At 41.1% G+C, this 13,605-nt stretch overlaps 1 protein-coding gene across 1 annotated transcript in view; it reads left to right on the forward strand.

Annotated features, from left to right (window-relative positions):
* The window catches only part of GGH (gamma-glutamyl hydrolase), a 58,517-nt gene that overhangs the window by 25,049 nt on the left and 19,863 nt on the right, over positions 1 to 13,605 (forward strand). The window contains exon 3 of the mRNA XM_007939472.1: positions 7,882 to 7,932. Coding sequence (XP_007937663.1) covers positions 7,882 to 7,932 — 51 coding nt within the window. The remainder of the gene's footprint in view (positions 1 to 7,881; positions 7,933 to 13,605) is intronic.

Raw genomic sequence — 13,605 nt, forward strand, 5'->3', positions numbered from 1 at the left:
ACTGTTGTTGTCTCCCACTCAGTTAGACAAAAATTACAATTAAATAATGATCAAAAAACTAAAAGCACATGGACAAAATACACACCATGTAATCACACAGGAACAATAACCAAAAAAAAGAAAAAAGTGAAAAAGAAGAAGAAAAACAAGAAAGCCTGCATTATCTGTGGATAGGGCACCAAGAGAAAAAGGGTAGAGAAGGAGAATAATGAAGGAAAAAATGGGACAAATGCAAAAAGTAAAACAAGGAACGGGGTTAACTATAAGAGAAAAGGGGGAAAAAGTAAAATTAAAAAAAAAAAATTTTTTTTCAACCAGGAGCAGGGAAAAGAATAAAAAACCTGACAACTAGGGCCTGGGAGGGGAAGACTGAAGAATAATAGTTAAAAGGACAAAAGTATTAATAATAATAGTCATTTTAAAACAGACAAATATAAGCAAACTAAACACCAGAAAAAAGAAAGCAAAAAAGAAAAAAAATAAAAAAAAAAGAGAAAAAAAAAAAGATTGGTTGAGGATAGGGCAGGACACCCAGGCTCCGTCTGTGCACACAGACTGTGCTGGAGTTCCTGTGGGCCCATAAGGTGCGTGGGAGTGGGGGATGGCTGCACCTCCGTTCACCAAGCAGGTGTGGGGTATAAGAGTAACAAGAGGAATGTTGTACCTTTTTAGTCCTGCAGGTCTGGAGTGTCCTTGGGGTTGTCGGCAAGCAGAATGTGTTCTTAAGCCCCTGGAATCTGGGAGAATGCTGTCTCATTAAATATCCAAAATTTTCAAGCCATTTGTGAACATTCAAATTGGCAGCGACCTCCGGACAGGCAAAAGTCCATAGCTCAGCCTGCCTTTCTCTTCACCTTCACCGTTTGTTCCCCAACCACCAGAGCAGTCCTCCATGCCATTCCTGGCTAGCAGGGCTGATTTTTAGGTTAATTCTTAGGTCCTACCAGCACTCGGGATCTCCAGGCTGTCTGTGCCCTCAGGATCGCTCAGTATGGGTGCCATACCACAGCTCTGTATGTCTCCTTTTTTGGTATTTTCATGCAAATTCTTCTGCTAGTTGGGGTTTAGTCCACTTCTGTATCCTTCCCTTTAAGGCTCAGGGGCCCAGGATTATCTTCTGTTTCTTTGTTAATTGGTTCCCTTTTCTTTGTTGAAGAGGGTCTGTGCAGTGTTTCTGCCTAGTCCTCCATCTTACCAGAACTCCAGATACAATAACTTATCCTTCACTTTAGTAGGAGTGTCTCAACATGCCCTACACCATTAGAGTCCTAGAAATTTCACTGAGATGAAAGGTGCCTGAATTTTTGTTGGGTTAATTTCCCAACCTCTAGCACATATATGTCTCACCAATAAGTATAGAGTCATCGATACTTCTTCCTTACTAGGTTCAATCAGCATAATGTCATCAATATAATGGACCAGTTTGATGTATTGTGGAAGGGAAAGGTATTCAAGATCCCTATGGAGTAAATTATGACATAGTGCTGGGAAGTTGATATACCCCTGAGGAAGCACTGTAAAAGTATATTGTTGTCCTTGCCCGCTGAAGGCAAACTGCTTCTAATGGTTCTTTGAAATTGGTATTGGGGAAAAGGCATTGGGCAGATCAATAGCTGCATACCAAGTACCAGGAGATGTACTAATTTGCTCAAGCAATGAAACCACATCAGTAACAGCAGCTACAATTGGAGTCACCACCTGATTAAGTTTATGATAATCCATTGTCATTCTCCAAGATCCATCCATTTTTTTGCATAGGCCAAATAGGCGAATTAAGTGGTGATGTGGTGAGCATCACCACACCTGCATCCTTCAAGTCTTTGATTGTAGCAGTAATCTCTGCAACCCCTCCAGGGATGTGGTATTGCTTTTGGTTTACTATTTTTGTAGGTAGAGGTAGTTCTAATGGCTTCCACTTGGCTTTTCCTACCATAATAGCCCTGACTCCACATGTCAGGGACCCAATGTGGGAATTCTGCCAATTGCTCAGTATGTCTATTACAATTATGCATTCTGTAATTGAGAAAATCACTATAAAATGGGTTCAGGGACCTACCAGACCCACTGTGAGACACACCTTAGCTAATAACTTGACCTCCATATGCCCCTACTCTTACTGGTGGACCACAATGATGCTTTGGGTCTCCTGCAATTAGTGTCAGTTCAGAGCCAGTGTCCAATAATCCCTGAAAAGTCTAATTATTTCCCTAATGAACCGTCTCTCTTGTAAAGTCCTCAGATCCCTTTGGGGAAGGCTGGGAGAAAGACTGACATTATAAATTTTTGGCAATGTAGTGGGGACCTTTCTGAAAGGGACCTGATCTCCCTTATTTCAAGGGGTTGTGGGTCTGTAAACTGACTCAAGTCTGGGAATTGATTGAGAGATCGTGACTCTGTTCTGGTGATTCAGTCTAGGCTGCTGTTCTTGTGACCTAGAATTCTTCTGTCTATACAGATCAAGTAAATATTTAGTAGGTTTGTCATGTATTTAGCTCCTAGAAACACCATGTTTAAGTAGCCAGTGGCGTAATCCACGTGAGTCAGAGTATTATGATTACTGTTTCAACTATGCTTTCTAGTATGGTAGCCACACCCACCTTGCATTTGTTGATTAACTGTTGCCACCTGGCCCCTAGTACCTCGGAGTCCAATCAGCCCCATCGTAGTTAAGTGTCTTAGTTCAATTAGAGCAGTTTCGATTGTCAAATTCGGCTTACATAAAATAGCAATCCCAGCAGTCTTCAAGGATGCTGGAGCTCCCTTCACAAATTTATTCCTCACCATACTGGTGAAAGGCATGTCTTCTGGAGTCTCCGTTTCTGGATCTAGGGGTCTAATCTGATAAATCTATTCTAACAGGCCAATTTCCCTAAGCCTCTGGATGCCTTCTTCTGCATTATACCAAGGCAGGTCTGGTACTTCAACTTGACTTAAGGTAGGCCACTGCATAATCCATGCTTCAGTAAGCCAACCAAATAAACTATTAGATCCTTTCCTAACCTCTCGAGCTGAAACATTGAATGAAGAATCCGTACTTCGTGGGCCTAAATCAATAAAACAGACTGATCCAACGTTACATTCCTTGCACCATTATCCCACACCCTCAGTAGCCATTCCCATACATATTCTCCAGGTTTTTGTCTGTACATATTAGCAAAATCAAGTAGGTCTTTTCGGGTGTAGTGTACCACCTCCTCAGTCACGCTTTGTATTTCACCTTTTGGGGCTCGCTTGGACTTAACTTTAGTTATAGGATTAGCAGCAACAAAGGGTGATTGGGGCAGTTCCTGAGAACATTCAGCAATGTCTTCCATGGCCTCTGCCTCAGGCAGTGACCCAGCAGGACCAGTTTAGCTAATCCCATCAAACTGAGGTGGAGGGGATAATGGTTTTACAGTAATCCCTTCAGATGGGAGGAATTCAACAGAATTTAGAGGCTCCATATCCTGATCTTCCTGACTATCTGCCCATATGTCCCCATTCCAGGTCTCACGATCCCATTTTTTCCCAATTAATGCCCTCACTTTAACTTAGGCATCATTCTTGGTTGGCAATTTAATTGGCGTTGTAATTCAGCCACACTTACAATAAGACTCTGGGTTTGGTTTTTGGCAATATCAGCTCTGTTACTAGAAGAAATAAGGCTTTTTTTCAGAGCAGAGCTGGAAACATTAAGGTCTTTTACGCAGCCCTTAAGCTGTGACTTAGCAGCCCTGAACTCATCTTGCTCTTTCACCATTTTGGCTAAGTAGGACCAATCCACCAGCTTTCTTATACTCCTCATGCTGACAAAATTGCAGAAAACCATCAAATATGCGATCACCAAAGCCTCATTTCTCAAAAATACTTGATCTATTGGTGGTGCTAATTTGCATATTAATGTTGCCACCTCATGCCACGAATTAGCAGGGCCCTCTTTACCAACAGAGGCAGGGTCATCAGTGCCTTTACAATTAATCAAATTGGAGAACCAATTTAGGAAGCCCATCCTTATGATTTTGTCTCTCTAGAACCACCCCACTCTCAGTACCAAATGTGTTAGACTGGGTTCTCTAGAGATGCAAAATCAGTAAGCTTATATATATATATAGAAAGAGAGAGAGAGAAAGAAATTTATTTTTGGAAAATGGCTCACACACATAGAAGTTGACAAGTCTTGGATCAAACGTCAATCTGGAGGCTTTTCCCAACTCACACAGCTGCAGGGGCTGATGAGATCAAAATAGGCAGGCAGTATACTGGCTGTTGACTCCAGTGAATGATAAATTCAAGACCTCCAGGCCCAGTGGTGGATTATTCGCTCACAGACTGTTGTAGGCAGCTTAACAGAATCCTGATCCACAGAAGAGTGTCTCTTTTTTGAGGATGTCTGTAAATATACTGGAAACAGGCCACACCCCTAGGGAAACTCCCTCTCAATGGATTGGTTGCTCAAAACATATACATCTGATCTCATCATGGGAACAACCCACATCACAATTGCTTAAACAGCACAGAATGGTGGTCCATCCAAGTTGACATATAGCTCCAATTATCACAATTATCCAGGCAGAATGGAGACTACCAGTGCCCTACTTTGCCCTGTTGGAGAAGGATTACAAAGTCTCATAATACATCCAGCTTTCCACTCTAGGGAGCTCTGGTGGCATAGTGCCTAAGGCATTTGACTGCAAACCAGAATGCTGGTGGTTCAAACCCACTAGCTGCTCCTTGGAAGGAAGGTTGGGCAATCTACTACCGTAGTGATACCACCTCAGAAACCCAAGGAGGGGTTGCCATGAGTTGGATCCGACTCAATAGTAGTGAGTTTGGTTTGGTTTACACTGTAGGAATTGCATGACTGACTTATGTGAAGCACATTTGTAGATTTTCTGGAGCTCTGGTAGTGTAGTGGGGAAGGCTTTTGGCTATTAACCAGAAAATTGGTGGTTCAAACCAACTACCCATGGGAGAAAGATGATGCAATTTACTTCTGTAAAAATTTACAGTCTTGGAAACCCTATGGGGGTTACTATGAGTTGGTAGATTCAATGACAGTTGGCTTTTTTTTTTTTTTTTTTTTGGTTTTTGCAAAAACGGCAAGGAGGCCACATGTTCTGACCTTCTGTAATCCCACAAGAGAAAGACAGGATTACCAGCAGTAACCCAAGGCCTATCACTGCAAGGCCAGACATACTGCCTCCCTCCAGCCGTTTCACCAACCGTTTCTTGCAAAACACCCACCACCTCTCTCCTGGGTTCGATAATTTGCTGCAGTGGCCACACAGAGCTCACAGATTATGGGGTTTATTAGGGAAGCACCACAGGCTACAATTCAAGTTCACGGAAAATGCTCAGTCTCTCTCCCAGCCCACCGTCCCTCAGCCAACAGTCTCTCACTCTCTCTCCCAGCAGTGCATGTCCCTTGGTGTCTCACTCAGCAATGTGTGTCTCTTGTGTCTCTTTCCCAGCAATGCATGTCTCAAGAGCCCGTGTCTCTTTCAGCAGCATGTCTTCCTCATCCAGCAGTCAGAGAGAGTTCTGCCTCTAGGAGGCCTCCTTTTGAGCCCGGCAGTGTGGTCAAACTAGCCAATCATAGCATCAGAACTCTAAGCACTTGAGAGAGTGGGCACCTCCCAGAACATTGTTTTGTGCCACTCCCAACAGAAATTCTCCAGGTGGACAACTTCAGCAATCAGGAGCTCCTCAGTTGTTCATAGAAAATCCCACCTTGGAGTTTATAAAGACTTATGGGTAGAAAAGCCACACTAAGTAATTTACTACACCACAGTTTTATATTCTAAAGATGCTATACTCTGGAGCACTTGAGTTAAGCACAGATGCAGACCATCCAGCATAACCACCCAAGGAGATTTGTAGTCCTGGATAGGTGTTATTGTTGTTGTTATGTGCCATTGAGTCAGACCTGACTCATAGCAACCCCTCCTTGAGTTTCCAAGGCAGTATCACTATGGAAGTAGATTGCCCAGTCTTTCTTCTGAGGAGTGGCTGGTGGGTTTGAACTGTCAGCCTTCTGGTTAGCAGTCATGTGCCTTAGGCAGTACGCTACCAGAGCTCCCTGATAGGTGTTAACCAGATTTTTTTCTTGTCCTGCATTGAGTTTTTATTACCCCAGCCCCGTTGCCTGTTTGGTGAGAACATCAGGCCCTGGACTGAGCTATGGTTTGTTTCTGTAGCCTAGGGACTCACTCAAACAGGAACAGGAAGAGGGGAGGCACTGCACCTATTGGACTGTCCCATTGTTTCCTTCTACACCTCAGGATACCAACTGAGAACTCAGGGGTTCCCCTCTTCTTACTTCTGACCTGCTGGTTCCCACTTCTCCCTCGGGTTTGATTATTTGCTAGAATGACTCACAGGGTTCATGGAAAATCACTGTATTTATACAACTTTATTATAGTACAACAGGATACAAATGAAGAGATGCATAGAGTAAGGCCTGGAGGGTTTCCAGCATAGAACTTTCATGTCCCAAAAGTGCTTGCTACCCTCCCATGTGCATGAATGTTTTTTAGCTAGGAAGCTTGGATCTTCTAAGTACAAAGTTTTTATTAGGAGCCTAATTTTGTAGACTTGATTGATTAAATCATGCCCCTCCTACCTCTTAGGTTGGACCATTTCACAAGGAGGTCTTTTTGCCCTGGTCATCCCTCACCATATTACCACACACTTTTATGTATGGTTTTGGAAGCCTCTTAGATAACAAAGACACCACAGTTGCTTGGGAAATTCCAAGGGATTAGTGTTGTCTCTCAGGAACCTAGAAAAAGACCAAATTTCTTTGGGTAAAGTTAAATTCTTTACCTCAAAATCTGTCTCTAAATCTGATTGTGAATCACTGTAGTTTCTAAAGACTTGCAGCTGTTGGTGAGGGTAGAGTGAAGCAGTGACTTGGAATTTATAGGATTGGTTGTTTTTATCAGCCACAGCTGCCTGAGCCTAAAAAAAACAAAACAAACTCACTGCCATCGAGTCGATTCTGATTCATAGTGACCCACTTTGGGTTTCCGAGGCAATAAATCTTTACTGAATTAGGTTGGCCAGTCTTCCTTCCACAGAGTTGCTGGTGAGTTTGAACCACCAATCTTCTGGTTAGCAGTCCAAGGCCTTTAGGCAGTACACCACCAGAGCTCCTTGCCTGAACCTACCAAACCAAACCAAACGCAATGCTGGATTCAACTCATAGCGAACCTCCTTGGGTTTCCGAGGTGGTATCACTAAGGAAGTAGATTGCCCAACCTTCCTTCCAGGGAGTGCCTGATAGGTTTGAACCTCCAGCCTCCTGGTTAGCAGTCAAATGCCTTAGGCACTACACCACCAGAGCTCCTTGTCTGAACCTGACATGATAATAAAGCTCTTTGTTTAATGTTTACATAAAACTGTTGAATGTCCTTATCTTTTTAATAGTTCTTACATACTAGAGAAAAAACAAAGCAAACCAACCCAACTCATAGGGACCCTGTAGGACAGAGTGGAGCTGTCCCATAAAGTTTCCAAGGCTGTAAATCTTTAGGGAAGCAGACTGCCACATCTTTCTCCTGTGGAAATATTACTGGTGCTCAAATTTTGTGATTTCTAATGTTTTGCACATTAATATTAAATATGAAATTTTTATTTATATAAAATACTACATAGTATTGACATTAGACCACAGAAAGAGATATCTATTTGTCTGATTAGCAAAAGAAAGATATAATTATGTAGCTTTTATGTAGTTTGAAAAAAATGAATCTAAGAGGGTGGAGAAGTAATGTTACCTGAAATTTAAGAATTATTTTTATCTCCATTTGAAAATACATAGGGTGACTTCATTTAGACCCTTACATTTTTGTTAAGTTTTGGAAATGGCTATTTTGTAATATTTTTTTTTATTGTTTTCAGGCTTAATCTTACAGGTGAAGAATATGAAAAGCTTTTCAAATCTATCAATGGGTAAGTTGGGAGCATTGGTTTGATAACAGTATATACCTATGTTTGTGCTTTTGTAAAAAATACTACATATAAATATTATAAACTTGAAAAAGTTAGGCCCAGTGTCAGGTGGAAACCTGTCAGAGAAGGAAAACTCAGAATATTTTCCACTAATAGAGAGCGATAGAAAAGTGGTACGGTATACTCTGTCAAAGGTAGGAAACTTATGAGACCTGGAATAACAAGGCAGTCCATTGAGTTGCAGCTCTCACAGTTACCACTTTGTTATACATGTTTCTGTAACTGTCTTTGAGTGGTATAACATTCATTATGAGTTCTTTTATAGGAATTATTTTGTTGAGAAGTGTAAAAGTTCTGCAAAGAGGAGAAGGCAGGTTAGGAAATAGATGCATGCACTATAGACGTGCATAATTGCCCAGTCTTCTTTCTGCATAGTGAATGTGTGTGTGTATGTGTGTAAATATTTAGATGTATGACACAATCTGTGTTTTTTAATGCTTAGCTTTAAAATATTTTGATGTCATTTTGAATATCATAGCATATTGCTTGCTTAGACAATTTATAAGTACTAGCTTTGAAGATACTGATTGTCTTTCAGATGGTAACTTGAATGTTGTGTTGTTGTTATATGCCGTGGAGTTGGCCCCGACTCATAGCGACCCCTTGTTGGGTTTCTGAGGTGGTATCACTATGGAAGTAGATTGACCAACCTTCCTTCTGAGGAGTGGAGGTGGGTTTGAACCAACAGCCTTCTGGTTAGCAGTCAAGTGCCTTAGGCATTACGCTACCAGAAAAAACTTTTCTGTTCTCTGGATTGACCACAGAACTTACAGAAAGACTTAAACATATGAAAAAATGTCCAATGTTACTCATAATTAAAGGCAAGATAATTACAGCCATTAAAAACCATTTTTCAACTATCAAGTTGGTAAAGATGAGAAAATTTGCTAATACACCATGATATGTTGTTGTTGTTATTTGCCATCGAGTCGGCCCCGACTCCTAGCGACCCCTCCTTGGGTTTCTGAGGCAGTTATCACTACGGAAGTAGGATTGCCCAACCTTCCTTCCGAGGAGTGGCTGGTGGGTTTGAACCGCCAGCCTCCTGGTTAGCAGTCAAGTGCCTTGGCACTATGCTACCAGAGGAAACAAGTATTCTAATACTTTATTAATAGGAATGAAAATTATGTAGCCTTTTTTGGGGTCAATTTTTAATACTTATTGAAATTTAAAATGTATAATACCTTTTGATCCAGGAAATCCCTTTAGAAAGAATTATATTACATACATTTGTATACAAATATAATTCTCCCCTTGTGTGAAGATTTAGACCTAAGTATATGCATTGCAGTATTGTTTGCAGTATCTAAAATTTAGAAACCACCTAATAGTCCATCAGTTGGGAATTGTTTAAATAAAATAGACTGTATGAGGATGTCTAGGTGCTACTCTGGATCACTGTTTTCATCTGAACAGTGTGATATTCTCATTTAAAAAAAAAAGATAGAGAATAGTGTGTATAGTAAACCCTGTTTGCTTTTGTTTTTAAAGTTGGAGTGAGGAGATATACATAGCCTATTTTTGTCTGGTCAGCATAAAAATATTAACAGTGCTTGCGTCTGATTGGGAGTGGGGTGGCAAGGAGCCTTTTTCACTATAAACCTTTTTAATCCTGTTTTTTAAAGTTGTGTTTATTTATTTAATAAGGCTCTATTTTAAAAAAATTATTTACCTTCAATTCTGTAAATATTTACTATAAAATCATTTCAGTTTAGTAAAACATTAACAGTACCTATTATGTGCAGATACTTTGGCACATACAAAGATAAGTAAGTCCAGGCCAGAACAATAACAGTAACCAGGGATCTAGGTAAGGGGAGGGACCCAAGCCCCAATCCAGCAGGCAGGAAAGCAGGGGAAAGCGAAGCCAGAGGGAATGACAGAGCAGAATAGCAGCCAGGGATCCAGATGAAGGGAGGGTAGAGAAGTTTCAAACAGCTAAGGGTGATAAACTTGTCTGTCAGTTTGTCATACTGTTGTGGCTTGCATGTTGCTGTGAGGCTTTGAGGCTGTGCCACTGGTGTTTCAAGTGCTATTAGGGTTGCACATGGTGCACAGGTTTCAATGCAGCTTACAGAGTGAGACAGACTAGGAAGAAGGAAGAGGCCATCCACTTCTCAAAGAATTGGCCAGGGAAAACCTTATGAATAGCAAAGAAGCACTGTCTGATACATTACTGTGCAACTTTATGAATAGCCCAGAAACATGATCTGATACAGTGTAGCAGTACAAGTCCTTAGGTCAGAAGACTTTCAAAATACAAGTAGGAAAAAGCTGCATCATCAGTAGCACCAAACTTATGGATATGGATAAAGTAAAGCTTTCAAGACCTCTGTTTGCTGACATGGCCCAACTCAAATTGAGAAACAGCTGGAAACTTCCATTAATAACTGGAACATGGAATATACAAAGTATGAATCTAGGAAAATTGGAAGTTGTCAAAAATGAAATGGAATGCATAAAGATTGATATCCTAGGCATTAGTGAGCCAAAATTGACTGGTTTTGGCCATTTTGAATCAGATAATCATATGATCTAGGAGCTCTGGTAGCATAGTGCCAAAGGCACTTGATGCTAACCAGAAGGCTGGTGGTTCAAACCCACCAACCACTCCTCAGAAGAAAGGTTGGGCAATCTACTGCCATAGTGATACTGCCTCGGCAACCCAAGGAGGGGTTGCTATGAGTTGGGTGTGACTCGACAGCACCTAACAGCAACAACAACCATATGATCTACTGTGCCAGGAATGACAATTTGAAGAGGAATGGCGTGGCATTCATCATCACAAAGGATGTTTCAAGATCTGTCCTGAAATACAATGCTGTCAGTGATAGGATAATATCCATACACCTATATAAGGAAGACCAGTTAATACAACTGTTATTCAAATTCATGCACCAGCCACAAAAGCCAAAGATGAGAGTATTGAAGAATTTTATCAGCTTTTGCAGTCTGAAATTGACCAAATGTGCAATCAGCATGTGTTATCACTGGTGACTGGAATGTGAAAATTGTAAACAAAGAAGAATCACCAGTAGTTGGAAAATTTGGCCTTAGTGACAGAAATAACTCTGGGGATCACATGATAGAATTTTGCAAGACCAATGACTTACTCATTACAAATACATTTTTTCAACAACACAAACAGCAACTATACACATGAACTTCACCAGACAGAATACACAGGAATCAGATTGACTACATCTGTGGCATGAGGCAATGGAAAAAATATCTGTAGCCAAAACAAGGCCAGGAGCTGATCTTGGAACAGACTGCTCATATGCAAGTTAAACTGGAAGTGGAATACAATTAAAACAAGTCCATGAGAGCCAAAATATGATCTTGAATATATCCCTCCTGAATTTAGAGACCATCTAAAGAATAGATTTGGTGCATTGAACACCAATAACCGAAAACCAGGAGAATTGTGGGATGACATCAAAAAAATCATCCAAGAAAGCAAGTGGTCATTAAAAAGACAAGAAAAGAAGAAAAGAACAAAATGGATGTTGGAAGAGACTCTGAAACTTGCCCTTGAGCAGAGAGCTAAAGCAAATGGAAGAAATGGCAAGATAAAAGAGCTGAATAGAAAGTTTCAAAGAGCAGCTCGAGCAGACAAAGCCAATTACTATAATGAAATGTGCAAAGACCTGGAGTTAGAAAACCAAAACAGAAGAACACGCTTGACATTTCTCAAGCTGAAAGAACTGAGGAAAAAATGTGAGCTTCGAGTTGCAATATTGAAAGATTCTAAGGGCAAAATGTTGAATGATGCAGGAAGCATCAAAAGAAGATGGAAGGAATACACAGAGTCACTGTACCAGAAAGACCTGGTTGATATACTTCCATTTCAGGAGGTGGCATATATATGATCAAGAAGCAGTGGTATTGAAGGAAGAAGTCAAAGCTGCAATGAAGGCATTGCCAAAGAATAAGTCTCCAGGAATTGATGGAATACCTGTTGAGATGTTTCAACAAATGGATGACACACTGGAGGCACTCACTCAGCTATGCCATGAGATTTGGAAGACAGCTACCTGGCCAACTGACTGGAAGAGATCCGTATTTGTACCCATTCCAAAGAAGGGTGATCCTACAGAATGTGGAAATTATCGAGCAATTTCATTAATATTGCATGCAGGTAAAATCTTACTGAAGATAATTCAAAAATGGTTGCAGCAGTATATTGACAGAGAACTTCCAGAGGTGCAGGCTGGATTCAGAAGAGGATGTGGAATGAGGGATATCATTGCTGATGCCAGATGGATTTTGGGTCAAAGCAAAGAATACCAGGAAGATGTTTACTTGTGTTTTATTGATTATGCAAAAGCATTTGATTGTGTGGATCATAACAAATTGTGGATAACACTGAGAAGAATGAGAATTCTGGAACACTTAATTGTACTCATGAGGAACCTGTACATAGACCAGGAGGCTGTCATTCTAAAGAACAAGGGGACACTGCATGGTTTAAAATCAAGAAGGGAATGTGTCAGAGTTGTATTCTTTCACCATACTTGTTCAATCTATATGCTGAACAAATAATCCAAGAAGCTGGACTATATGAAGAAGAACATAGCATCAAGATTGGAGGAAGAATCATTAACAACCTGCAAAATACTGACAACACAACTTTGCTTGCTGAAAGTGAGGATGACTTGAAGCACTTACTGATGAAGATTGAAGAATACAGTCTGCAGTATAGATTACATCTCAATATAAAGAAAACAAAAATCCTCACAACTGGACCAATAAGCAGCATCACAATAAAGGGAGAAAAGATTGAAGTTGTCAAAGACTTCACATTGCTTGGTTCTACAATCGACGCCAGGAGCTCTGGTAGCGTAGTGCCTAAGGCACTTGACTAGTAACCAGAAGGCTGGTGGTTCAAACCCACAAGCTACTCCTTGGAAGGAAGGTTGGGCAATCTACTTCTGTAGTGATATCGCTTCGGAAACCCAAGGACGGGTTGTTATGAGTTGGGTTCGACTTGATGGCACAAAACGACAACAACAACAGTCGACACCAATGGAAGCAGCAGTCAGGACATCAGACGTATGGCACTAGGCAAGTCGACTGCAAAGGACCTCTTTCAAGTGCTAAGGAGCAAAGATGTCTCCTTGAGGACTAAGGTGCACCTGACACAAGCCATGATATTTCAGTTGCCTCATATGCATGTCAGAGCTGGACAATAACAAAGACTGGAGAAGAATTGATGCTTTTGAGATGTGGTGCTGGCCAAGAATGCTGAATATACATCATGGACTGCTAAAAGAACTAACAGATCTGTCCTGGAGGAAGTGCAGCCGGAATGCTCCTTTGAAGTGAGGGTGGCCATATTTCATCTCACCTACTTTGTTCATATTGTCAGAAGGGACCATTGCCTGGAGAAGGATGTCATGTTTGGTAAGGTGTAGGGTCAACGAAAGAGGGAAAGACCCTCAACGAGATGGAGTGACACAGTGGCTGTGGTGGTGGCCTCAAGTATAGCATGGATTGCAGAGCTGGCGCGGGACCTGGTGGTGTTTCATTCTGCTGTGCATATGGTTGCTATGAGTCAGAGATGACTCAACGTCACCTAACAACAACAACAACAAGGCCAGAGCAAAATAA

The sequence above is a fragment of the Orycteropus afer genome, unplaced genomic scaffold, assembly GCF_000298275.1.
Source record: "Orycteropus afer afer isolate SDZICR_OR568_19922 unplaced genomic scaffold, OryAfe1.0 scaffold00060, whole genome shotgun sequence".
NCBI classification, from domain to species: domain Eukaryota; kingdom Metazoa; phylum Chordata; class Mammalia; order Tubulidentata; family Orycteropodidae; genus Orycteropus; species Orycteropus afer.